At 51.0% G+C, this 25,357-nt stretch overlaps 1 protein-coding gene across 4 annotated transcripts in view; it reads left to right on the top strand.

Moving 5' to 3' along the window:
• Hipk2 (homeodomain interacting protein kinase 2) overlaps positions 1-25,357 on the top strand; it is a 189,385-nt gene that overhangs the window by 51,346 nt on the left and 112,682 nt on the right. For all 4 annotated transcript variants that reach the window (XM_078040630.1, XM_078040628.1, XM_078040629.1 and 1 more), the window contains exon 2: positions 4,380-5,463. In XM_078040630.1, coding sequence (XP_077896756.1) covers positions 4,380-5,463 — 1,084 coding nt within the window. The remainder of the gene's footprint in view (positions 1-4,379; positions 5,464-25,357) is intronic.

The raw sequence follows: 25,357 nt of genomic DNA, 5'->3' as shown, positions 1-25,357 counted from the left end.
AAAGCAAATGAGATTTTGCCACAGGATTAAACCAAAAATATCCATAAAGCCCCTGCCATTTCTGAAAAGTAAATGGACAGATAAGGAGGTGAGTGGGCCCTGAAGGGTACGTGGAGCTCTTCCTTGAGAGCAGAAAACATGAAGTCCACCCCTCACCCTTCCCCGTCCCTCACTTGAGGGCCCTGAACAGAGTGGTAACCAGCTGTGGGCTTGACTCACTGGGTGTTCCACTAATAAGAAGGGTTTGACCAGAAAAAGATTCTCAAGGAGAACTGTTTGGAAATAAGTCTGATTGTTGACCGTAAGATTATTTTAAAATTAAGCTAAAAAACCACCATTGGTGTTTTATTTCTTATAGAATATTTTAGGGATTTTAGAAACTTATTATTATTGAAGATTCTCTTTAGCTCCAACTTCTTAGAACATGTTGCTTCTCAGAAAAAGATGATCTCTGCTGTAGAACAGAGGTTAAAAAAAATATATCTGTGTGGTGAATTGTTTCCAGTTCTTGGAATAGTAGCTGTTGACCCCACAGAGACCACGTGAGCCCAGGCCAGAGTCTGAGGCAGCTGGCCATGGTGGAGGGTGAAGGGTGAAGGGTGGTTTTCCAGCCACGCAGGTCTCCTCTCTGATCCTGGGCATACATCACCAGAGGCAGCCAGTGATGATTTCCACAATTTTATGACCCCTGGCTGTTGTCCCAATAACAAATAAGTCAGAAGCCACCCTCTTCCCTTCTGTAAAATTCCACTTCTTCACCCTGGCCTTTCTACCAAGAACTTTATAAAACAGTGGAAACAGGGCCTCATGCCTCACGGCTTTTATGTATGATTAGCATATTTCTGACTGTGCCTCCTCTGATACCCCTTCCCCAGTAAGAATCAGGGAGTACGTGGAAAGGATAGAGACAGAAAGAAGGAAATGCTGGCTTTGCTTGGCCTTTTCCATGGACAAGTGACTGAAATCCCAGAAACTGTCATTGCTATATTGTATGCAGCATCTAGAACAGTGTGGATATCTAGTTGACATGATAAATAGACCGGAACCATTTTCTGTGTTGTAGAATGGGGGGCTTGACTTGATCAGAAGAGTCGTGGGAAGAAGCAGGTCAAGTACGAATGGTAGGTGAGCCAGAACTGCTGGGCGTAATGATGTGTGCAGACGCGTAGACACAGCACCCAGGTGAGGGGTGGAGTTCAGAATTCAAACCAGAGGGAATGCTTCCTCTCATCCGTGGGGTCAGGGTAAAAGTGAGGCTCAGAACTGCCCTGAGGAAGTCAGAGCACATCTATCAAAAGTGGACTCAGAACAGTCCCCTGCCAATTCTGGGACTGGAACTACCTAATTAATCTCTGTCTTATATTTTAAAAGTCTTGGGTTGGGTAGGAAAGTATTGGTAGATTTTTCTCTAATTTTCAGAGCCAGGCCAGGTTTCATAGATGGGTGTGACCATCTATGGCTAGAGAACTAAGTGCTCCTGGATGTCTGGCCATTTGGAGAGCTCTACTCCAGCCACCTAGTGCCCACCACATACAGCAAGCTTGGTTTAACACTGGGGGAAACACAGAGAAGTGTGAAGTATAAACTATAGCTCTCACCACCCAAATGTAGTCTGGTTTTGGAAATAAGACCTAAATATGTAAACAAGCAACACAAAAGGAAGTGATTTTACAAGGCAGAAACACGATTCGTGGTCAAATGGATGGTACATATGTTAAGTGCTATAAGAACAGAGAGTGGTAGTGACCACCATGGGTTGGGGTGTTCTGGAAATAGGAGGGATCTAACTGGCTGGTCTTTGGCTAAGCTGAGAGAAGCAGTGAATGCATGCAAGTATGTGAAGAGAGGGAGAACAGGAGGCATTCTAGAAAGAGCGAGCAGACCAGCCTTGATAGTGTTGAGCATTCAGGAAGGTTCAAGTTGACACTGAAGCCAGTGAGATAGTTGGAATCAAAATATAAAAGTGTTGGTCCTCATCTTTACCCCCTGGATAGCAAGGAGTCATTGAAAGTCATTTGGATAGAGGAGTAGAAGAGTGACATGCTTAGAGATTTTGTTGTTGTTCAGAGATGCTTTAGGAAGATAAATCTTAGAATCAATCTTTTTATTTATTTATTTATTTTAATTCTTACGATCAATCTTATGGGGAGAAAGAGTGCTCAGGTAGATCAGATGTCTGTATTTGCTTCAGTGCTACCGAAAGCAATAAATACTTCCACTTTAGAAATGGCAGCAAGAACAGAAGTAAAGACTTAGGTGCAAGGGACATTTTGAAGGAAGGGGAAATTAAGACTTGGCACCTTCTTGTCTGTGGAAGTAAAGACAAATCATCAAAGGTAATTGCACAGTTTGGAAATTAAGTGACCAGAAGAATATTTGATGAACAGAAATAGAGATATTAGGATGAAGGATGAGATGGGTAGGTGTTTAGGAAAAATTCAGCTTTGGAAGATCATATTTCATGTTGTAGCAGGAACAGATATGACTGGAATATAGGAGGGGGAGCTCAGCCTGTGATAAACATGTGGGCGCTGACTGCATCGAAATGACAGTTTAAAATGTTTGAATGGACGATATCTTCCAGAGAGAGTCAAAATGTTGGACATTCCAGCATTTTAAAGGAGGAAGAGGAAGAGGAGCCACTCACTATACAATGTGCAATTAGATATTAGGAGGAGGTTACAGATTCACGTAAGTCCAGATAAGAGCATCAAGAAGGAAGTTGTGGTCAGCAGCATCAGATGTTGCAGAGAAGTTAAGGAGCATAGGGGCTGAAAAAGAGCCATTGGTTGGGCAATTAGGAAGTCATTCACCTTTAAGAACACAGGCCTGTCCTGCACGCATGTGCTGGGGGAGATGGCATAAGAGGCAAGCCTCCGAGAGAAGGGAGCATGCACCACTGACGTACAGGTAAGAAGGAGAGGTGAGGGGCCAGCCTGCAGCATTAGTCTCTCCCCTTCCAAGCTGGCAGTCTGTGTGTCCACACACGGGAAGGAGAGAAGGAAAAGATTAAGCTATTGATTCATTTAGCCAACCTTTGTTCAGTGCCTGCTAAGGACTTGGGACCAATTAACAGCAAAAATTGAAAACTGCTGAAAAAGAACAGGGGAGGAAGCAGAGTTCAAGTGAAAGTGGGAGAATATGGATTGAGAGACTAGGGGGGCATTTTTAGTGTCGGAAAGGAGAGACATGTCTTCCCGAGGGACTGGAGACAAGGAAAGGATGGAGGATGGATGTAGACTGAGGAATGTTCTGAAGTCAAGAGAATCAAGGAGGAAGTGAGGCTGACCTCAGGCCTCTGGGCAAAGTGGAAGGTGGGTCCTCTACTGAGAAATCGCAGACCAGTGGGGCGGGAGGCGGGGCAGAAAGGAAGATAGGGAACAGCCCCTCTAGGTAATGCTAGGGGCCAGGACCAGTTCCAACGGTACAGGACAGAATGCCCGCTCTTCTGTGCTTCTGTAGGAGGTGTCGATGGACAACCACTTAGAAGATGGGCAGTATTTGTTTCTACTTTTACCTTTAAGAACTTATCCTTCTTCACCACTATATTATTTTTCTTTAATACATTTCCTATGAATTCTTATTTTTTTCTGATATCACCATAATTGAAAGTTGTATAGCTATTCTGGAATAATGGTCTTAAAAGATTTCTGAGGTTATCCAGATTGTGAATACATTAGTTTGAAATCATAGTACTTTGTAGATAAATTTATTGATATATGAATTTAGCAGGAAAAGTAAGTGAATAGAACCCATGAATCGTGCTACCATCTGCCCCACAAAAGACTGACAGGACATCTTATTCTGCCCAATGAAGATGCCCAACCAACTGTCAATCCATGCAGTACTGCAAAATTCATTTAGGTTGACCAAGATGCCAGGTGGTTACTATGTCTCATCCAGAAGAGCCACAATGGGGCCTGGGTGGGGACATGTTTCCTCAAAGCAGTGAATCTGACTGTTAGGGTCAGAGCAGGGGCCAGGTGCAGGATGGTTACCTGGGTCACTTGATGTAGTCTTCAGCTTTACTAGTATGCAACGTGGTGAGAGTGGAGAAAGAGGTAAGTAAGTGTCTGTCGCGAATAATATTTGTAAGAAATAAATGGTGAACTAAGTCCTGGTATCCTAATTCTGTATCTGCATCTTGACTGTGGGTCAAGATGTGTCTCCTAGTGGTGGCAGCTGGAACACTGGACCCACTTGATCCCTCAAACTGGGTCCCAGGGTGTGCTTCCAGGTGGCCTAGATTCACGTTTCCAAGCTGGTTTGGAAGTGGGAGGACAATATCCTGTGTGACTCCAGCCAGAACCCAGATGACTCTATTGAGTTCACTCATGCAAGGGAGACTCAAATATTTGCTTTCCTTTTCCTTCTTGTAGGTATGGCCTCACATGTGCAAGTTTTCTCCCCTCACACCCTTCAATCAAGTGCCTTCTGTAGTGTGAAGAAACTGAAAGTGGAGCCGAGTTCCACCTGGGACATGACTGGGTACGGCTCCCACAGCAAAGTGTATAACCAGAGCAAGAACATCCCGCCTTCTCAGCCAGCCACCACGACCGTCAGCACCTCCTTGCCGATCCCAAACCCAAGCCTACCTTACGAGCAGACCATCATCTTCCCAGGAAGCACCGGGCACATAGTCGTAACATCAGCAAGTAGCACTTCTGTCACGGGGCAAGTCCTCGGCGGACCACACAACCTAATGCGTCGAAGCACTGTGAGCCTTCTTGACACCTACCAAAAATGTGGACTCAAGCGCAAGAGTGAGGAGATTGAGAACACAAGCAGCGTGCAGATCATCGAAGAGCATCCACCCATGATTCAGAACAATGCCAGCGGGGCCACTGTAGCCACTGCCACCACGTCCACTGCCACCTCCAAAAACAGTGGCTCCAACAGTGAAGGAGATTATCAGCTGGTGCAGCATGAAGTGCTGTGCTCCATGACCAACACCTACGAGGTCTTAGAGTTCCTGGGCCGGGGGACGTTTGGGCAAGTGGTCAAATGCTGGAAACGGGGCACCAATGAAATTGTGGCCATCAAGATTCTGAAGAACCACCCGTCCTATGCCCGGCAGGGTCAGATCGAAGTGAGCATCCTGGCCCGGCTGAGCACGGAGAGCGCCGATGACTACAACTTTGTGCGGGCCTACGAGTGCTTCCAGCACAAGAACCACACGTGCTTGGTCTTTGAGATGTTGGAGCAGAACCTCTATGACTTTCTGAAGCAGAACAAGTTTAGCCCCTTGCCCCTCAAGTACATTCGCCCGGTCCTCCAGCAGGTGGCCACAGCCCTGATGAAACTCAAAAGCCTAGGTCTTATCCATGCTGACCTCAAGCCAGAGAACATCATGCTGGTGGATCCATCCCGGCAGCCATACAGAGTCAAGGTCATCGACTTCGGTTCAGCCAGTCACGTGTCCAAGGCTGTGTGCTCCACCTACCTGCAGTCCCGATACTACAGGTAAGACCGTCCGCGCCGAGATGGGTGCAGAAAGCCCAGTGGCATTCAGGGTATGCAGTGGCAGTCTCTGTGGGGGAGACAAAAGTATCTTCCAGCAGTTGCTGCCCTCAAGTGACCTTAGTGTGGTTGGGAAATTAGGACATGTGCACACTGAAATGAGAATGAGAAGCCGTCTGAGCCAAGTAGGCCAGGGAGCCAAGGAAGATGCTTGGTCCCGATGTTCAGAGTTGAAAAGGACCCCAGGGAGTGAGTAAAGAGCAGAGCAGAGGAGTTGTCCTCATGGATGGGGAGGGCCCAGGCAGCTGGAGGACAGAGCAGGACATGCCATTCAGAGGCACACTGGTAGTGGTGTGCCAGACTCATGCAGGGGGCAGGCAGCCCGGCCAGATCAGAGGATTTTTGAGTATTGAGAGATGTGATTGAAAAGACAAGTTGGGACCAGGTCTTGAGGGGTCTCAAATGCCAAACTAAGGAATTGCAGCTTATCTCTAATCCTTGAACAAGCCTTGGAAACTCTGAACATAAAGGGGTCACAGGTTGAAAGTGAGGTTTCACATAGAAAGGTGGCTGGAGGGAGGGGAGAGTATAGTCGAGGGACTGGTCGGCCCCTCCTGTAGCAAGGTAACCTCAGGCACTACCTCCAGATGCTGGAAGCTTTATATACCCCTTTTTATTATTATAACAAAAAATCTGAGGCTGGCTAATATTGTTAAAAAAATAGGTTTATTTAGCTTATAGTTTTAAAGGTGCAAGGGCATAGTGCTGGCATCAGCGTGACTCTGGTTAAGGCATTGTGGCAAATGCATCACGATGGCGGGAGTCATGTGGGAGAGAGACCACGTGACAGACTGAAAGCTGGAGAGAGGTTCAGGGTCAGAGTCAGGCTTTTACAACAACTTGTTCTCAAGAGAACTACTCCAGGGGTCCCTAACCTTAATTCCTTCCAAGGAAAACACCAGCAGTGACCTTCCACTAGGCCCTACCTCCTAAAGGTTCACTGCTTCCCGTCATTGCCACACAGAGGACCAAGTTTCCAGCACACGAATCCTGGGGAGATGAACCATTCATAGCCCAACGGGAACCCACACATTCAGACATCCAAGCTCAGATTTCACTTCTAGCATGGGCCAGGCACAGTGCTTTTCAGGATGTGGACGAGGCCCCCGCCATTCCCGAGTGTCCAGCATGCTGCTTCCCTGTCTTGGCTGCACATTAGTCACCTGAGGAGCTTTTAAAGACAACCCAGCTTGGCTCCAGTCCCCACCAACTGAATCCACACCTCTAGGGTGGGGCCCCGCATGAGGGCTTTTCCCCAGCTTTTCTGGACCCCAGTGTGCATCAGGGCTGAGAACAGGACGGCACCCGGTGGAACAGACATAAGAGCGCTGCTTGCTTTGGAGTAGGGCAACCCAGGGCTGAACCTGACCCGTCAGCTCACTGGGCACTGCAATTTTGACAGCTGCTTACTTTCTGTGCACCTTTATTTTCTGACCCATAAGCGGGGGTCCTATCACCATCCCCATGGACTTCTTGGTGCCGTTGCATAGTGTAACAGCCTGGTGCTGCAGGTGATGGCCAGTCTATGGGAGGTGACCAGTAAAGAGTTGGTGGAGGTTTCTGGAAAGCAAGAGTCAGGTTTGTGGAGCAGTGAGGAGCTGCGCTTGAAATAACATTGAATATAAGTTGGGCTTGGTGGAGCACACCTGTAATCCCAGCAATGGAGAGGCTGAGGCAGGAGGATCACAAGTTCCAAGCCAGCCTCAAGGTCCTAAGCAACTCAGTGAGACCCTGTCTCAAAATGAAAGATAAAAACGGCTGAGGATGTGGCTCTGTGGTTAAGCATCCCTGGCTTCAATCAAAACAGAAAGAAAAAAAGGAAAAGAAAGAAAAGAAATGACATTGAACAGTCCCAGAGATGGGAGTTGGAGAGGAGGTAGGGCTGAGCCGCACCTAAGAGGCTGACGTGTGGGCTCTAACATCAGAGTCCCAGGGCACATGCTGCCTGAGGCCTTCCACTCTTACCCAGCAGTGGGTGTGCTTTCTCCATACCTCCTTCAAGGCCCCAGAGGGAAGGTGGGGCTGTGTGACACAGCTGACCCAACCCAGTTCTAGTGCTGGCCACCCGCTGCCCCTCTGTGTGATCTCCCTGGTTCACTGACCGGCTTCTTCCTCTGGGCCCAGCCTGGCTGCCCACAGCACTGCGGCAAGTCTCCTCGCCCTGCTCCCTGTGCCCGCCCCGCCCCTCAGCCTGCTGCCTCTCCCTCCTCCTGTCTCCTCTCATTCTGATCCTGACTCAAGAAAGGTTGGGGCTCGAGGCTGCTCCGCCTGGCTGTTCCAAATCACCTGCCCCCCACCCCCCACCACCACTGCTCCCTCAGGAGGGATTCCCCAAGTCACCGCTGCTGTCATCTGGCCCCCTCAGTCTATCCTTCTCCAGCCATTGCTTTCTCATGAATTTACACATGAAGCTCCCCCATGTCAGGAGACGCCTCCATGTGCCTCTGCATGCTCACGAGGGACAGTCTCCTGCCAGCTCCATCTCCCCTGCACTCTGCTCCCAGTGCCAACTGGGTGCAGAGGGAAAAGTGCACCCAGTGCTGGAGCCACCCTGGAAGGTGGGGCCTGGGGAGCAGGCAGAACCACGGGCCCCTCCTTGTGGCTGCAGGAGGGGCAACAGAGAAGAAGGGGGTGGTCTGGCTATGCTGGAGGGTCAGGTACCAGGCGCAGATGGCACGTATTCTCTCCGGAGAGTGCCCGCCCCGCTCTTATTTGAAAGCCGGCTCTGTGTGGTCCTGGGTCACCAGCCCGCCCGAGGGGTGACTGGTGCTGGGGCTAGCTCTCCTTGCAACAAACAGGAGGCTGCCGTTGTCACTTTATATTTAGGCTTGCAAATTCAGCACATCAAGGGCTATTTCTTCCCAGGTCTTGGCCTGAATTTAGGGTGAACTGTAGCCAAGTCAGGGGCCGCTTGGGGTTTTATTATTTAGTTAACCTGTGTTGCTATTAGTGGACAGAAACCAGCTTCACTAAACTTGGCTAAAAATTGAGTATGCAACTTATAAAAGACTTTTGGAACTATATTTAACAGGCAGTGCATCCTTGGAGCAAAACTTCATGAATCAAGGCAGCTGGATTTGGGGTTCTTAAGACTTTTCTGCTCACTTCCTTATCTCCCCCCCCCCACATCCCCTAATACACACACACACACTCGGCTCTCAGGAAGTCCGGGGGTGGCAGTACAAAGTTGCCGTGAGAACCGTGGGGAGGTCTGAATCCTCTTCCAGGACCTCTGGTGTCCCCTCACCAGCCTCTGGCCGAATGGGCCTTTTCCCAGCGCCCCTGGTGGGGAGTGAAGGCTGGTTTGCTGGCCGGGCTGGGCCACTTGTCCCTCCAGGATGGGCACAGCCTCTGCACCATTGCTCCAGCCTCTGCACCATTGCTCTCCCTTTGAGTGAGATAGCACACCCCTGTTTAGCTTTAATCTGGGCAGGACAGTCTCTTCCTTCACATGGTCATCGATGCCTTGAGGTCCTCCCTGTGGGTCAAGGGCATAGTCAAGGTGAAAGGCAGCCCATCTTTTCTGCCTGAAATGATGTTTCATTTCCAAATTGGACACAATGCCCCGTTTCTCCCCCTAGGCTTCGTCTGAGCCCTGGAGTAGTTTGCTGCCACATGGATCGATAGGAGCTTTTGAGGACAGTCTTTAGCACTTTGTCCCTGCTTGTCCTGGCTATGTGGGACAGCCAACTCTAGGCCACATCTGTCAGGCTGGTCTTCCTGATTGCTTTGCCCCTTACTGGGGGAGAATGAGCAAGAAACACTCTGGCTGAAGCCCCACCTGCGAAGGAGGAAGCTCTCAGGCTCATCCTGAGAGAACACCTGCACATCTGAGCTACCCAGGACAGGAGTGTCGTCCCATGCCACTGTGGTCTCCTGGCAGGGCTTGTCAGATTGACCTTTGTCCTGCAAGGCCCCATTCCCCTAGTTGTCCCCTGTATCTGAGCCTGGGGATGTTTCACTTTTAAAGAGATGAACACTTACCTGCCACTTTGCCACTTCAAATGGGACGTATGAAGTGTCTCATCAGGCCATCCCTACCTGCTAACACAGAGGTGCCCGTCCTCAGCCTGGGACTGCGGAAAGGAGGAGGTGGCCTGAGAGCCACCTGTTTCCCCAGCTGCTAGGTCCTTGCTGTGGCCAGCCTGCCCTCCTGCTCTTCAGGAAACAGGATGCTTTCTCAGGTTTTTCGCCTGAGGCAGGGTTATCCCCTCCCAGCTTTCACCTTGAAGGCCCATTTGTGATTGATGTCAACTGTGCTGGTTCTCAAGCTTTATTGTCATCTGGAGAGCTTGGTAAGAACATATGTCTGCCAGAAGCCTGTCCCAGAGCTAGCTAGCACCCTCCTCCAGGGTAGATCCCCGCCCCCCACTAAGTTTCCAGACTCCACTCCAGAGAACGGCCTCTGGGGACTGGAGAGGAGCCGCTGCAGGGGGCTTTGGGACCCTGAGAAGAGCTGCTCCAGGAGAGAAGGGCTTCCCTTGGAGGAGGGTCACCTCTCAGGGTTAGCACCCAAAGGAATCAGGGCAGGTGATGCTGTCAACCTACTCACCTGGGCCTCCCTGCCATTTTCCTGTTTAGCCCTCCACCCTTGCCAGCCTGGTAGTCTGTGGGTTTTGTTGTTATTTTTATTTTGGGCAAGCAATAAGTTGGTGCTGGGACATTTCCACTCTCTGGGTGACTAGTAAGCTAAAACAAGACCAAGTATTAGACTCAGAAGGAAAAAAATCACAAAAAACTATGCCGTTGAGGCAAAGGATAATCAATGATTAAAATGTTAGAGTTTTGTTTCTGTTCTGGGCTATTCAGAATATTTTTGAGACACTGAAAATTATTATTGGTTCCCCAAAAAATGGGCATAAAAATCAGGACATAAAAAATGGCCAGTGATCTTGTTTTCAAGATAGTTTGACCTTTTTCTTCGGGTTCTTATGGGTGCAGAGACGGTCTTCTAGTTGATCCCGTGGTGGTTTTAGGTCAGGGTGGAGACTAATGATGACGCGGTTCAGTTTGTCGGACAGTCACTGGGTGGCTTCAAGCGTCTGCAGGAGGTACCCTGGGTAAGGAAGGCGAGGCCTCTCCTCCCATCTTGAGAAGTTGGCAGTCTCTTTGAGGAGATGAGAAACAGAAACAAATCACCCAGAAAACTGATGCTCTAAGACTCCAAGTGTCTGGTCGCTCAAAGATCTTGTTGCTTTCCTGTTATGCACCAGACTAGGGGAACAGTAATGAGCAGAGCCAGTTCAAGAAATTCAAAGCTAATGAGAGACTTGGCCAGATGGGTTCGCAGGAAGGTGTCCCAGAACCACAGCTCTGGAGGGAGATGGGGCCAAGGCGGGAGGAGTTTGGGGGCCACGGAGACTAGAATGAAAGGGAAAGAGGGGAGAAGTGATGGGGAGGGGAGGGCAGGTGAAGGCCCCTGTTGGAAAGCAGTGGTTGGGTGAGCAGTCCCAGTGCAGAGCTAAAGTCACGCATGGGGGGGTTGGGTTTACTCAAAGTGGCCATGACGGGGAGCCAATGTAAATTATGGAACAAAGGGTGCCCTGATGAAGCTAATGATGAGTAATCTATTGGGATGGCAAAACAAACATACCAGACCCAGGATGGGAGAGAATTGTAATTATTCAGGAATAAAGGAAAGGCCCTGGATTGTGAGGGGGAACCCCCCACCCCAGGCCCCAGTAGTCTGGATGTGGACACTTTTAGTACAAAACTTTTCTAATACTTTGATTGTAGAACCAACTTACAGGGAGTAGCTTTTGCTTGTTTTTCTCTTTTGTGTCATGACTTTGTTCTCTAAGACACAGTTCTGAAGCTCTGGCTAACCAGGACCTGGTTTCAAACCCACCACTGCTAGATAGTAACAGAATCTGGAAGGAGGGCTGAGACCTTAGCTCCAGCTGGGCACAGGGGCATTCACCTGTAATCCCAGCAACTCAGGAGGCTGAGGCAGGAGGATTGAAAGTTTGAAGTCAGCCTGGGCAATTGACTCAAAATTTTTAAGAAAGGTTAGGGATGTAGCTCGGTGATAGAGCACCACCTGGGTTCCACCCCCAGAACCACAAATAAATAAATAAATAAATATTAAAAATAAAGTCTTAACTCCTGTCCCAGCCCATCCCAGCCAATGTCCTGCTGAGTCGTGATCACTAGAATGTCAGCAGTGAGCCGACCACACTCTGCCATCTGTATCCCATTGTGACCAAGGCCTCTGTTCACCAGGTGGTCAGCCAGAGCTATTGGTGCAGGCTGTGGCCAGGGAGCAGTTTTCTCTCCTGCCTGTTGACCTTGGTCTCATTAGCACACTGGGAACCTTCCTTGATCTCTCCGCCAACAGAGAATAGAGCATATTCCAAAATGTCATACTCTGGGCTGAAAATATAAGTCACTGCAGTAAGGGGCATAGCTTTATGAAGCCACAAACAGAAGTCCTTTCAAAGGTGGCATAGCTTGTGCAGATCACAACATAAAAAGTGACCAACTAGAAGTGGGTTTGATTGAAAAGAGGAACTCTGGCAGCAGCTTCAATTGCATCTCGAGCATCCATTTGTTGACATTAATTTGTCTCTGTTACAAATAGAAACAACAAGAGCAGGTACCTTTCACCCTTAACCACAGTAAGTGAAAAACACTTACCCACTGACCCCTCATGGCCAGGTATACTACGTGACCACTTTCAGGGTTGCAGTCTCTCTTCTATGGAGAAGTGATGGGTGAGTTATCTGGGCTGATAGATTATCTTCAAATTTCCCTTAATTTCTCTGGGACCTTCAGCTATATAGTAAAATACTTAGAAACTAAAATTTTCTTTTAATAATTATGTGTTCATAATTATCTAATAATTATTAACAAGTATGAAATAGTTAAAGTGGGAAACTCTGTGCGTATTTGAGTAGATCTCTGGCCAGGTGCTACAGCCCCTACGCATACACACATACGAGCACACACTCAGGGAACACAGTTGAAGGCCACACAAGACATGCAGACGTAGGTGTGCTTGTGAGAAACTTGGTGACAGAGAAGCTGACACTTTACTCTCCATGTAGAGGTGGATGCGCACTGGTACCCACCTTATGGAGGCAGATTGAGAACCCAAGCACATGCACACGTGCAAGACACACACGCAGAGGTCAAAGACAGCAGACTGCCACGCTCCTGCTCGGGTCACATGAACTCCCAAGAGTTCCTGCAGACCGAGGGTCCAGGCAAAGAGGCAGTGTCAGCAGCTGAGAAACCTGCCCCAGCTTTCTGCCTTGCTCAGGCTGCCAAAATATGTCTCCGAACCTGAAGACAGCAGGTCCAGAACCACTTGGGCTCAAGATGTAAATCAGTCATTTTCAATGTAGGCTCCATGGACCCTCCCACCCCAGAATCACCTGGGAAACTTGTTAGAAATGGAGAATCCTGTACTGCCAAACAGACAGATGGGCAGGTGCTCCAGGGGGTGGAGCAGACATGGACCTCTCTAGAGCATGCGTGCGTGCTCTCTCTCTCTCTCTCTCTCTCTCTCTCTCTCTCTCTCTCTCTCTCTCTCTCTCTCTCTCTCCCTCCCCCTCTTTCTGTCTTGCAGTGCTTTGGATAAAACCCAGGGCCTAAAAGATGCTAGGCAAGCAATCTGCCATTGACCTACATCCTCCATCCTAACCAAATTCTTTTCTTTTTAAAACCACTTTCTTGAGATTGATATACAGAACATGGTTCACATTCAATATCTACAACTTGTCAAGTTTGAAGGTAAGTCTGTACCGGTGAAGTTACCACAGTCTATGCCATAAACATGCCCATTACCATCCAAGTTTCCTCCCGCCCTGCTTATGATCATTACTGCTGTTACTGCCGTCATTGTCGTTGTCGTCCTCCTCCTCCTCTGGGAATCCTGTCGGTGGATGGCTAGGGCTGTATAGTCTGAGGTCACAGCGAGTGTGCTGCGCTCCTCATCAAGATGGGATGGGTCCGTTCGCAGGTGGCAGCCTGGCCTTGAGCTGTTGATCTTTCATCTGCGTGTTGATAACCCCTCCAGGTGTCCATTTGTTAGATGACCTGTGGTCAAACCCCTTAGGCCCCAGTGGTGGTGACAATGGAGATACACAAATAGTTGGTAAGCATGCTGGGAGAGTCACGTGGTCTGGCAAACTGGCAAGGGCTGAGTGATTCAGAAGAGGCTGTCTGAGTTGGGTGGCAATGAGAAAGCAGATGCTCAGAGACAGTCATGTATGGGACTTTCGCATAATTTACACTAGACCAGGCACCTGCTGCTAAGCAGCTCCCAAACTTGTCTGTAGCCACAGCTGGTTTGGGGCTACAATTCTCATTTGTGTGTTGCACAAGTAATTTTTTGAATTCCAAAGATGTGCTAGATACTTTGTTTTGTGCTGAGGTTTCAAGACATGATAGGAGTGTCCTCAGCTATGCGGGGTCTGCCCCAGCCCATAAATGGAATGTGCTGTCCCCGGTAGCCAGGGCTGGCTGTGCCAGGTTTCCTGCCCTGGTGAACAGGCAGAACATGCGTCACCCTAGAATCCCTTTGTCCGTTCTCCCTGGCTTTTGGGCCACTGTGTGCTCTAAGTCCTTGGTGCCCTTCCCCCGGGGCAGGTCTCTGCAGCACAGCCAGTGCAGATCAGGTCACCCAGGTCGCCCGTCCCTCCCTCGCCAGGCTCTGAGCCACTGCTGCTGGCAGGTGCGAGGGTAGCCTGGAGTGCCCCCTCTCCTCTGTGCCCCGTCAGCTGCCAGCTCCTGTGGGGTCTTATGGAGGTCAACTGAGGCAAGTGAGCCTGCAGCCAGTGCTGGCCGGGCATGGGGCTCTTGGTCCTCGTCTGGGCAGGTGGAGATAGATGGTGAGGTTATGGAGTAGTGGTGTTAGTTTGGATTTCCCCAGAGTCTGGGAAGGTCTTGGGTGCAACAGCCTGTTTGGGAGATGATGCCAGGAAGCAGGAGAGAAGGATAGGAGAGTGACAGTGAAGAGAGCAATGCCATCATTGGGGCCTCTGCCACCCCTCTAGGAGCCGCAGAGGCCTCTGGAGCTGGGCTTGGGAAGGGCAGGAGGCTGGAGCTGTGGCGCAGGGTCAAGGGTTGCCCTCGAGGGATGGAACTCACCTTTTCCTTTATTCGGCTGAGTTTATGTGAAGACTGAGTGCCCTTGAGCAGGGCCAGGGCAGCTCTGAGTCAGGAGAGCCACGCCAGGTGTGAGCTCAGGACTGACGCCATTGTACCTCCGAGCCCGAGGGAGAGTGCCCGCCCACCACGGGCTTCAGCCGCGCGCCTGGGCATCACTGTCCTGCCCACAGTCACACGCGTGGCCTTGTAAGTGGAAAGTGGATGAAGGGGAAGGGCCTCTGCAGGCGAATTTAAGAACTGTAGGATAAGAATTCAGAGACGAGCTCTGCATTTTGTTTTGTGGGGAGCTGGGGTCTGAGGTAAGAGAATGACTCTTGCCTCCTGTCCCCTGTCCCTTTAGCTGGCCAGCTGCCTGCCAGCACGGGGTGAGGCTGGGCTCCGAGACGGAACACTCGGAGGGGCCCTGGGCGTCAGAGAAGCAGCAGAGGCAGAGGCCAGTCGCTCTCCCTAGCTGTTCCCTCTGTCCACGACTAATGGACGTTGTAGCTGCGGCTCCCACGACTCCCTGCCAGAAAGAGCAGAGGCCGGAGGAGCCCATGGCTTGACATGCTTCACAGCTCACCTTGCACTGCCACCCCACTGGTCACTGTTAACTACATCTTGAGTCTGCGGCGTCCCAAGCCCTCGACAGAGGGGCACAAGCAGCGCCCCAGGGAGAACACACGCCGCCTAAAGCACGTGTTTCTAGGCGTCTCTCCACCATGAGATTTCACTTTAAAACCTGGCGACAACTGACTCAGCTCCTAGTAGACAATTCCCTGCAGTCCCCCGCACCTACCTGTCTTGTCCCATGGCACCTACAAAAAAAATTAGAAGTGGGGCTGGGGATGTGGCTCAAGCGGTAGTGCGCTCGTCTGGCGTGCGTGCGGCCCGGGTTCGATCCTCACCACCACATACCAACAAAGATGTTGTGTCCGCCGAGAATTAAAAATAAATATTAAAAATTCTCAAAAAAAAAAAAATTAGAAGTGACCACCCAACACACAGAAAGGCCGAGCGCAGGGAGGCCTGACGTCTCCCCCAGGGAGCGGCAGGTGGCTGCAGGTGGCCGCAGGCTCTGGCCCCTCGGCCTCTCGTCTGCTGTTCTGGCTCCGAGGCTTTGCGGACTGCTCGGTGCCCTGTGCCTGTCTTCACACCGAAGAGCTGAACGAGCAGAGAGGGCACGAAGCTCGGCATGAACCGCCAGCTGCCCGCTGTTGGTGTTGCGTTCAGTGCTTCTGCTGTTGTCATTGTTGATACTTTTGTTGTCGTCACCCTGTGCCTCAGCCAGACCTGGGACTGAACTCCAGGTCTGCCACTTCATAGCTTGGTTACTAGACCAGTTACCCGAGGCTTGTTGTTGACTTGAGAGGAGAAACTAAGAGTAGTTCCTGGGTTGTCATAGGGCTGAATGAGACAGCTGCACAGTGTGCCCCCTCTGCCGTGCCTGACGCCCGGCAGCGCCTTGTGCAGGACACAGTCTTCCCAGGTCACAGCATCTATGGACTGCGGCGTCCCTGGACCCTGTCTGATATTATCCTGAGCCTTTTTCAAGCCCGGCCCCTCACCATCCCTGAGCTTGCTGGGGCTGTGCCTCGTGTCCCCTTTGTCTTGGTGGACCCCTGAGGCCCAGTGCTGTAGGCCTCACTCAGGAGCACCCCAGACAGGAGCTTGCATGTCAGCAGCTCGTGTGAATAGTGGGTTTCCTCCTGGTGTTGGGAAGGGGTGAAGTCCAGTGCGACGAGGAACAGGATAGGGGGTGAGCTGGGAGGGTGGCATGGGAGGAAGTGGGCACATTCCTAACTTGAGGGTATGGCCACATCGCCATGCTGCTGCTGTGGTGCACCTGCAGAAACGCTGGACATCCTACAGCCTGGGAGCAGACACAGTGGCCAGGGGACAGTGGTGGAAGCCTGGAACACTAGACTTCATCTGACACGGGAACTTCCTGCACTGCTGACATCCCAGGGTCAGATCTGAGGCCAGAGTGATGCCAAAGCCCTGCCCAGAGAGCCCCCTGGAGGCTGTGGGCGTGTGTGCTCGTGTGCTCGTGTGTTGGCACGTGGGGTGTGCGTGTGTGCTCGTGTGTTGGCACGTGGGGTGTGCGTGTGTGCTGGTGCGTTGGCACGTGTCGTGTGTGTTGGCTTTTGAGGTGGCACATATTGATGTGTATGTCTCTTGTAACAGCAGGTAGCCAGGTCCATGGCGTGTCCGCGTCTGTGCCCTGTCCTGAGGAAGTCTCCAGAGGCAGCCTTGCCTGGGTAGAGCTGGCCACGAACATAAAGTTCTGCAGCCGGAACTTGAGGTGCAAATTGTTGGTACCACTCCTTGGTCACCCACTGACCTCCCGTGCAGGATTTCCAGTCCTCTTCTTTTTATAAACTAGGACTTACATCGGCAAATAAAGGCAGCAAGTGTGAACCCCCAGAATATAAATAATCTGGCACCCAGAGAGTTGGAGGACACTTGCACCGTGAGAGCCAGCCTCCTCCCTGAGTGGCCATGGGGATATTTTTAAAATTTAAATTTAAAATTGATTTACCCCTAAAGACCTCTAAGGAAACTGTTGATAATTTTAAACCGCGAGCCTCGTTCTCTTCCTGTGTGTGCTGTGCTGTGCTGGTAAGAGGTAGCTCACTCATCCTGTCACCGGATGGTCAGGAGGAGACGGCAATCATTTCTGGAAATGGCTGGACAGGGGACCCATGAAAACAACTCTGGGAACAAACAGCTGCCAGTGGCGGAAGCCTGATAGCCCGAGTGTCTTCACGTGCTGACTGTGTGGGCCGCAGGCTCGTCCCCTCACGGTGAAGGACTCACTGCGGAAACGCCAGGACTCTGGGGTCCAGAAGCAGACCCCGCGAGAGTGGCATCTGTCCAGGCCGCCTCGCTGCACTACAGTCCACCCTTGGTTCTTCACACTGCCGTGACGGGCCTGCCCCCTACGTGGTGACGAGGTCATTTTCCCTTTGGTGGCTTTCCACAACCTAGCTTTCCCACGCAGCTTTTCCATCAGGGGATTTTCGTACTTGCTACAAGAAGCAGCCAGTTCTGCAGGGAAGGGCTTTTGTCCCCGCAGCAGAGAAAGCATCTGCTCCCGTCTTGGGTGTGGGGGTGGACTGTCCATGCTCTCAGTGCCAGGCTTGGAGAGTGACCCCCGCAGCTCCGACTGGACCGTGTACTCCAGTGCCTGGCTGTGGCTGCGGCCACAGTGGGCACAAGGCCAGGCTCCTCCCTTTCCTTCCCCACTGAGGGGCTTCCACTTGTCTCCTTGGAGACACGAGGGTCAGCAGTACACAGCTGTCATCCCACTGTGTCCTCTGTGGCCCACGTTGGCCAGTTGAAGATGCTGGCCTCCCGTGACACTCCTGAAGTGAGTGCTCCCTGTGTTTGCCATGTGGAGCCGGCTCCTGGCCACACCACCTTGCTGACAGAGCCAGCCCCACAGCAGCCTGATGCCCTTGGGCAGCCCACATTGGTCAGAGCAGCGCGGGGGTCACCCTCCCCTGCTCCCGCTTCCCTTCCTCTCCCAGAGTGTGGCCTGAAGCTTGCTCTGTGGCTCTCTGTCATCTGTCCCAGCTCCCCACCTGGGATCGGGAGGCCCTCAGGCCAGCCCCTCCTTGGCCCACATGCCTCCATACACTGCAGGCTCCCTGACATCGGATGCCCCCCTGCCCTCACCACCAGGCCCGTCCTGCCCTGCCCTACTCTGTGCATGACACTCGAGTGCCAAATTCTCCACAGCCAGAAGAGCCTGCTCCCTCCTCTCCACACTTGGCATCTCATGGGATTTGCTTCACTAATCATTCAGCCATCCATTTGATCCCCAAAGTCACTGTTGCATGTCCTGGGCCAGTTTCTGCCTTTGGACCTTGAGAGGGAGCCAAGGTTGAGCGTCTCCACCAACTGTGCAGAGAGTGTAAGCAACTCATCTGGGGAAGGGGTGGAGACGGAGAGCTGGGTCCTGGCATCCTACCAGGGGCTGTGACTTGGGATGGGTCTCCACTTCCCCAACACCAGGCCTCTGTAGCTTACTGGTTGACAGAGGTGACATTCCCCATGAGGCTCCCAGAGCTGCGAAGACCTGTGGTTAGAAGCACTGCGTTTAGCTTCTCTGCCCTCCACGTCTTGCCCAAAATGAAGACTCCAAATCTCTTCCTCCTGACCATGGCCGCTCTGCTCCTGGCTTTTCCTTTTTCTTCTCCTCTACCTCTTTGTGTTCCCAAGGGTCTCCCAAGCTAACCCAGGGGGACACCTCAGCAGCAGATGTGCCAGTGAGATGCAGACTCCAAGGAACACAGCAGGGAGAAATCTCAGCTTCCAGAAGGTTGAGGGTTAATTGCTTTACTGTCACATGTCAGGGCTGCCCTGCAAAGAATTTCCCCCGGTGTCTCTCAATCTGGGGTCGTGCAGATCCAAATTCGGTTGCTACAGCTTGACAGAAACAGAGCAGGCGGGGAGCCTGAGTGTCCTTTGTCCCCGCCTCTTCCCTCTCCATCCCTTGTCCGGACCTGGGGTTCTGCTGCACTTCCTTGCTATGTCTTACTCGGCAGGTGATTTGGAACACCTACTATGTACACCACTCTGCCCCAGGGGGCACAGAGAAGGCTGTGCCAGGCTGGGGGTGTCCTGCGGCCTCAGCCACAGCATCTCTCCTGAGCACACCCCATTCACCAGGAGCTTCAGGACCACGCAGACCCCAGAAAGGGCCTGAGTCAGCCTCTCTCCCTCTACCGTGGAACTAGGGGAATTGAGGAGAAGAAAGGCCATTTACAGGTGGACAGACAGAGGTGGGAGGTTAACTGGAATAAAGTTCAAGTGCACACTGGAAGCAGCCAGTCTCAAAGCCAGGAGCAGAGCTCTGCTGGAACTGAACGTAGTTTGTATTTGGCCAGGCCTGTGGCTGTGGCGTGACTCACATCTTCTGAGTGTTTCCAGGAACAGGACTCCATTACCATCGCACTAACTTTGAGGGAAGTGCTTGCAGCCTTATTGTCCCCTCTGCCCAGGGCACAGCACAGGGACCTGGGCCGCCCACATGCTAGGGACCAAGTCAGGAGCACAGCCTCCATATGCAACACTGTCCAGACGATTCCCGCTTCTGAAGAAGGCAGGGTCTTGGGGAATGCTGGGCCGTGGGGTGCAGAGCATGGTAGCCCCTAGCCCTCAAGAATGACCTTGACTCCCAAAGCCCCAGGATGCATTTAAGGAGCCTCCTCCCCCCTCCCCTGCCCCGCCCAAACGGGCCACCTGTCCTCTAGAGAATACCACTCAGGATTTGTCTTCTTGACACGTTGGGAAGCACAGGCATCCTCTGCAAGGGTGTTGTGGGATCTGAGCGCTATTGTTCAGTTCTGTCTCTGACCACAATGAGGTCCTTGGTGCCACTGGACAGAGCAGCACCTCCACCCACCAGGCCCCCAAATTCACTAGCTATTGTCAGAGGCTGAGGCAGGCTGCAGCACAGTGAGCCCGGGGTGCCTTCTCCACACATTGGAGCCTGCTGCGTGCACTCCAGAGCGGCTGCGTGTCAGCCTGGCATCAGCAGCCCCCTAAGAGTGTCCACAGGACGGGTGCAAGTGACTGCCAGAACAGGCAGAGAGCTGTCGTGCTGTGCTCTGCTCTGTGTACCGTACTGTGTCGTTCAGGGACAGGAGAGTCAGAGGGCCCATCCTAGCTCAGAATCCTGCTTCCCCACCTTCTGAAGGCAGGTGAGCCCAAGCAGCTTCTGCCGATCTGCTCTTTGGTGGATCTTCTCTGGACAAAATTTAACTTGTTGCCCTGTCTGAGGCTCAGGAGGAGGGCACATGTGGCCCAAGTGTGGTCATGGCCCCCAGGTGCTAAAGAGGAAGCAGGGAAGGACTTGTACATATTCATGTAACCCTCTTTCATCTAGCAAGCAAGACTCACCACGCTTAAATACTTTCAATTTTCCCTGCACAGCATGAGAATTGCTGGGTTTGTCTTGCGACCAAAATTGAACGTTTCAGAGGAAACACGACCATGTTACCTTTTCAGCTGGTAGGAGAGTGGTTCTTAGGCAGAAGACATGCTCCCCGCGGGTCCTGGGAAATGAGATACTGCCCTGTGCTGGCAGGAGATGGAGGGTCCTGCTTCTGGGTGTCTCCCTCTCCAGACCCCTGCTTTGTGCATGAAGAGCGTCAGCAGGGCCCTGGGGAAGGCAGGCCATCGGGATCATGGTGAGCCCTGGCGCTTAGCCCTCTGCGTGGGTCATGGTGTCCTGTTTGAGGTACCCACTCTCCCAGGCCTTGCTCGGGTTTCAGTTCTCTTTCTCCAGCCACTCCACCCTCCATGTGTCTCTCCCTTCTCTGCTAGAAATTCTTGCTGCATTTAAAACCTGAGTTGGATACCTCCTCACATTTGATAGAACTTGCAATCAGTCTGTTTGACAATTGTGTCTTGGGCATTGGTCCTGGGCAGCCAGCTAGACTAAATGTCCCAGGTATCTGTTCCATCCTGGTGATTATCATATTCTCTGTACTTGATGAGGGGCAGGGGTGGAGATTAGAGATTTCACACGGCCTGTTAAAGAAAAGTCTCAAATAAGTCCCCTAAGGCTTTCCTGAGTTGCCAAGGTTAACATTAATGAAAATAATTTCAGGAATTGTCTTTTTCAAAAATTGTATTTAAAATAACTTAAAAAACTTTTTTTTTCTTAGTTGTAGGTAGACAAAATATCTTTGTTTTATTTATTTATGTGGTGCAAAGGATCAAACCCAGTGCCTCACACTTGCTAGGGAAGCATTCTACCATTGAGCTACAACCCCAGCCCCTTGAAATAACCTTTTAAGGAAGACTGCATATTGCTGGTGGGAATGTAAAATGGCACAGCCACTAGAAAACAGTTTGGCAGTTTTTTTGAAAAAGTTAAACAGAATTACCATATGATCTCCCAAATTCCCTTCCTTAGTATATACTCCAAAGAACTAAACCCAGATATTCAGATACTTGAAAATGTACATTGATAGCAACACTGTTTATAATACCCCCAAGCTGGAAGCAACCAGAGGTCCACCTGTGGATAATTGCGTAAACAAATTGTGGCAGGTCCATGCAATGGAATATTATTTTTCCAAAAAAGGAATGATGTACTGATGTATGTCACAACGTGGATATACCTCCAAACCATCCGCTTAGTGCAGGAGGCCAGACACAAAAGGTGTCATGTGGTTTGACACTGTGTATGAAGTGTCCAGAACAGCTGAATCCGGAGACAGAGCACAATGGTGGTTGCCAGGGTCTCAGGGGAGGGGTGAGAGGAGAGAGACTTCCTAGCGGGTACGGGGTTTTACTTCCAAGGGATGAAAGTGTTTGTGACTAGATGGGGGTGGTGGTTGCCCAATATTATGACTGTCCTAAATGTCCTGAGCTGTCCATCCTCAAAGGGCTAATTTTGTGGCATGTGGATTTCACCTCATTAAATTATTCTTTAAACAGAAAAAGAAAAGAGTAATTTTTCAGGCTGAGAAGTTGGAATGGGATAAGATTATACCAGGAACGGAGATTTAAGTGCTTTGGAGTTTATTTGAACATGGGACCTAGAATTACTGAAATGCCAGTCGGAATGTGAGTATCTTAGGGCTGATTTTAAACCTTACAAAACACATTGTCAAAGACAATCTGTCCCTTTCCTGGCACTGGCTGAAGGCTAAGGTGAGTGTTTTGGTTTCCCTTGACCCAGGAGCAAAGGCGCCTCTTCCCCTGGCGCTGTCCACCCCCTGGGCAAAGGCTGGCATTGCCCTGAGGCAGAGGCCCAGCCAGTTAGGGATTCCCAGAGCCAGGCCACCGCCTCTGATGTCACACTCACTATCTTGGCAGGACGGGGGCGTGATATTCTCGTGTCCCTAAAATACACATATGGTTGGTTTTAGAGTTGGCAAGTCTAAAATAAAATTCCCCTTCTGCCACGTACTTAACCTTGCTGCACCTCGGCCTCCGATCCCCGCACCAGGGATAATGACACAACTTGGGAAAGTCTGGGGATTAGGCCTGTGCCCTGCCAGTGTCGCCTGCCCGTGCCGACTCCTGGGAGAGGCGAGCGCTCCTCTCAGTCTGTTGGATCTTCCCGTTTCCCTTCCACCCTCCTTTCACTCTGTCCCTTTGTTCTGCCCTTAGAAGATGTGCAAAGGACCTGGGTTCTATTTGTTTTTGGCATCAACTATTTTCCGTAAACAAAAAAGACTGTTTTTCTCTTCCCAGGCCTGCATGCCACAATCGTATTTCATCCTCACAGGCCTGCGTATGAAGAGGAAGCACCCCAGCAGCACTCCTGTACTCTCAGCAAGCCGGCCAAGGCCAGCACTATCCAGGGCTGTCTTGGAGCCTCCTTTTGCCTTGCTGTCCCTCAGACCATTTGGCCAAAATATTCTTAAGATGTCTTCTGTTCCCCAAAGCCCCCAAATGTGTCTTGCTCTTTCCCAGGTCCTGAGTTGTTAGCTCTTTTCTTTCCCCATCATCTAGGAAGCATTTTTTGGACACGTTATAAACAAGGCCATGAGCCACGATGAATTGGAACGAGGCACTCCCTGTGGGAGCGTCCAGGAGGGAAAATGAGAAATCGCTGTGATCAGAGCTGAGCTGGGCTGAGTGGAACGCAATTTCATTAAACCATGTTGTTGTGGCCATTTTATTCCCCAGACATACCTCTTCCATAATTTGGGGTGATTTGTCTAAAACATTGTTGGCAGGGTGCGTTTTGTGGCCGTCTGTAAACCTCCCCGCCCTGTGTTCTCCTCTCGGTGGACATCCCTTCTCCTGAAGGATTGGTGTTGTCACACGTCCGTCCTGTCATTCCAGAACATCCTTTATTTGTTCTGATTCCCAGCTTCCCCCGGCCTCTGGAGAGCCTTTGCCGCACCCTAGGCTTGCAGCGTTGTGTTCCGGGTGGTGAGTTCAGATGTCCCTTCCCGTGGCGCGGGCCAGGTGCCGGGCATGCTCAGCCCGCTGCACCGTGGGGGCTCCGGGGGGCGGCTTGGTGAGCCCCCTGAAGGCTGGCCGCTAGCTGGTGATGAAAGGTGGCTGGGGCAGTTTGACTTAGGCCTTCCCTCCACTGAACTGCCCGCTGGGACGGTCACTTTGATGACGAGGACTGTGGCTCCTGAGGCCCGGGCTGCAAACAGTCTCCCCATCTAATGATAGAACACATATGGCTGCTGGCGGTGGGAGACAGTATGAATATTAATAAACTATATTTCACTTTTATTACTTTTTCATTAGGTTTTCATGGAGATGGTGTTTGTGAGTGAAGTCCATGCACTGAGCTATTGACGGGCGTTTTGTTTTCTTGACAAAATGGCAAACCTCACAGTCAGAGGCAAGGGCATGATTAGGAGCAGCCCGCAGGAGAAATGCTGATGAGCGCCGGCAGGCCGTATAAAACGGCTCGCCTGGGAGCTTACATTTTCATTGCTGTCTGAGGCAGACACATACCGTGGTCTCAGCAGTTTTATAGGATGTTCCCTGTGTGACAGTTCCTTTCTTACGTTAGCGTCAGGGTGCGACAGTTAGGCTGCCCTAACCGGGGATGCGGTGGCCTGGCCCTCCTCTCCACTCCTCCTCGCTCCAGCTCCCTTCCTCCTCATTCCCCTGCTCACCCCGCATCTTTCCACCAAACCAAACAGACACTCCTTGTCCCTTCTGTCACATGATGTTGTCCATCTCTATTTTTGTGTGACCACAGACACTACTAGGCATACAGGAATGATAGGGCCATCGTCAAGTGATAGACTTGTTCAAATCACTGTGCCCTGGCATGGGGCAAGGACACTTTGAAACCCAAGTAGGCCAGCATGGAGTTGCTAGGTAGTTCCGGGACCAGGGTGATGCTGGACTGGGGCAGAAAGGACCCTCAGCGTGGGAGTGCCCTGTACCTCTGTCCTGCCTTCAGAGAGGACACCCTGTGGGGGCTCTGAGCCCCTTTTGCTGGGATGCATCGTGATGAGTCTGTGTCATCTTTGTGGGTAGTGGGAGGTGTCCCTCCCTGTGCTGGGCGACAGAACCTCTCTCACACTGCACACTTGGTGTCTCGTGGAACACATGAGGACATGCATGTATGACTCTGGCACAGCAGAGAAAGACATTGTGTGAGAGTTGTGGGGAGTGGGCTGGGGTGGGGTTTGATTATGTCTGTTTCACGAAGATCAAATGAATTTTTGCAATCTCTAAATGTGCCTATTTCAGCCAGGTCAAATGAGAACCCGTCAGTACTGAGTGACGCAGCCCTCACAGACCTAAACATTCACGACTCTATTGATAAAGTATTTTTCTGCTTTTTCAGGTCCAGGATTTTTCTAAGTTTAGAATTGATTATTTCAAGAAAAGATGGCATTCGTAATGCACAGAAGTATATTGTTTTAGAGTTGGATGATCACTCCTTTTGTGTATTCAGTTTGCAGCAAGCCTTTCTTGAGTGCCTACTGTGTGCGGAATACTGTCCTTTTGTCCTCTGGTCAATGGTGTACTTACATGTGCTTACATGAGTCACACACTGTTTGAGAACAAATATATTCCATGTGGACACATTTTCCAAGTGACTGAAACTTATCTGTTTCGGTGCCATACTAAAAATGTTTTCATTTTTCTGGATAGAAATTTTCTTTGGAGGGGGGAGGGTACCGGGCACATCCCCAGCCCTGTTTTGTATTTTATTTAGAGATAGGTCTCACTGAGTTGCCTAGTGCCTTGTTTTTACTAAGGCTGGCTTTGATCCTCCTGCCTTAGCCTC

This window comes from Ictidomys tridecemlineatus, chromosome 2, assembly GCF_052094955.1.
Source record: "Ictidomys tridecemlineatus isolate mIctTri1 chromosome 2, mIctTri1.hap1, whole genome shotgun sequence".
NCBI lineage: Eukaryota > Metazoa > Chordata > Mammalia > Rodentia > Sciuridae > Ictidomys > Ictidomys tridecemlineatus.
This window is presented reverse-complemented; position numbering and strand designations above follow the sequence as displayed.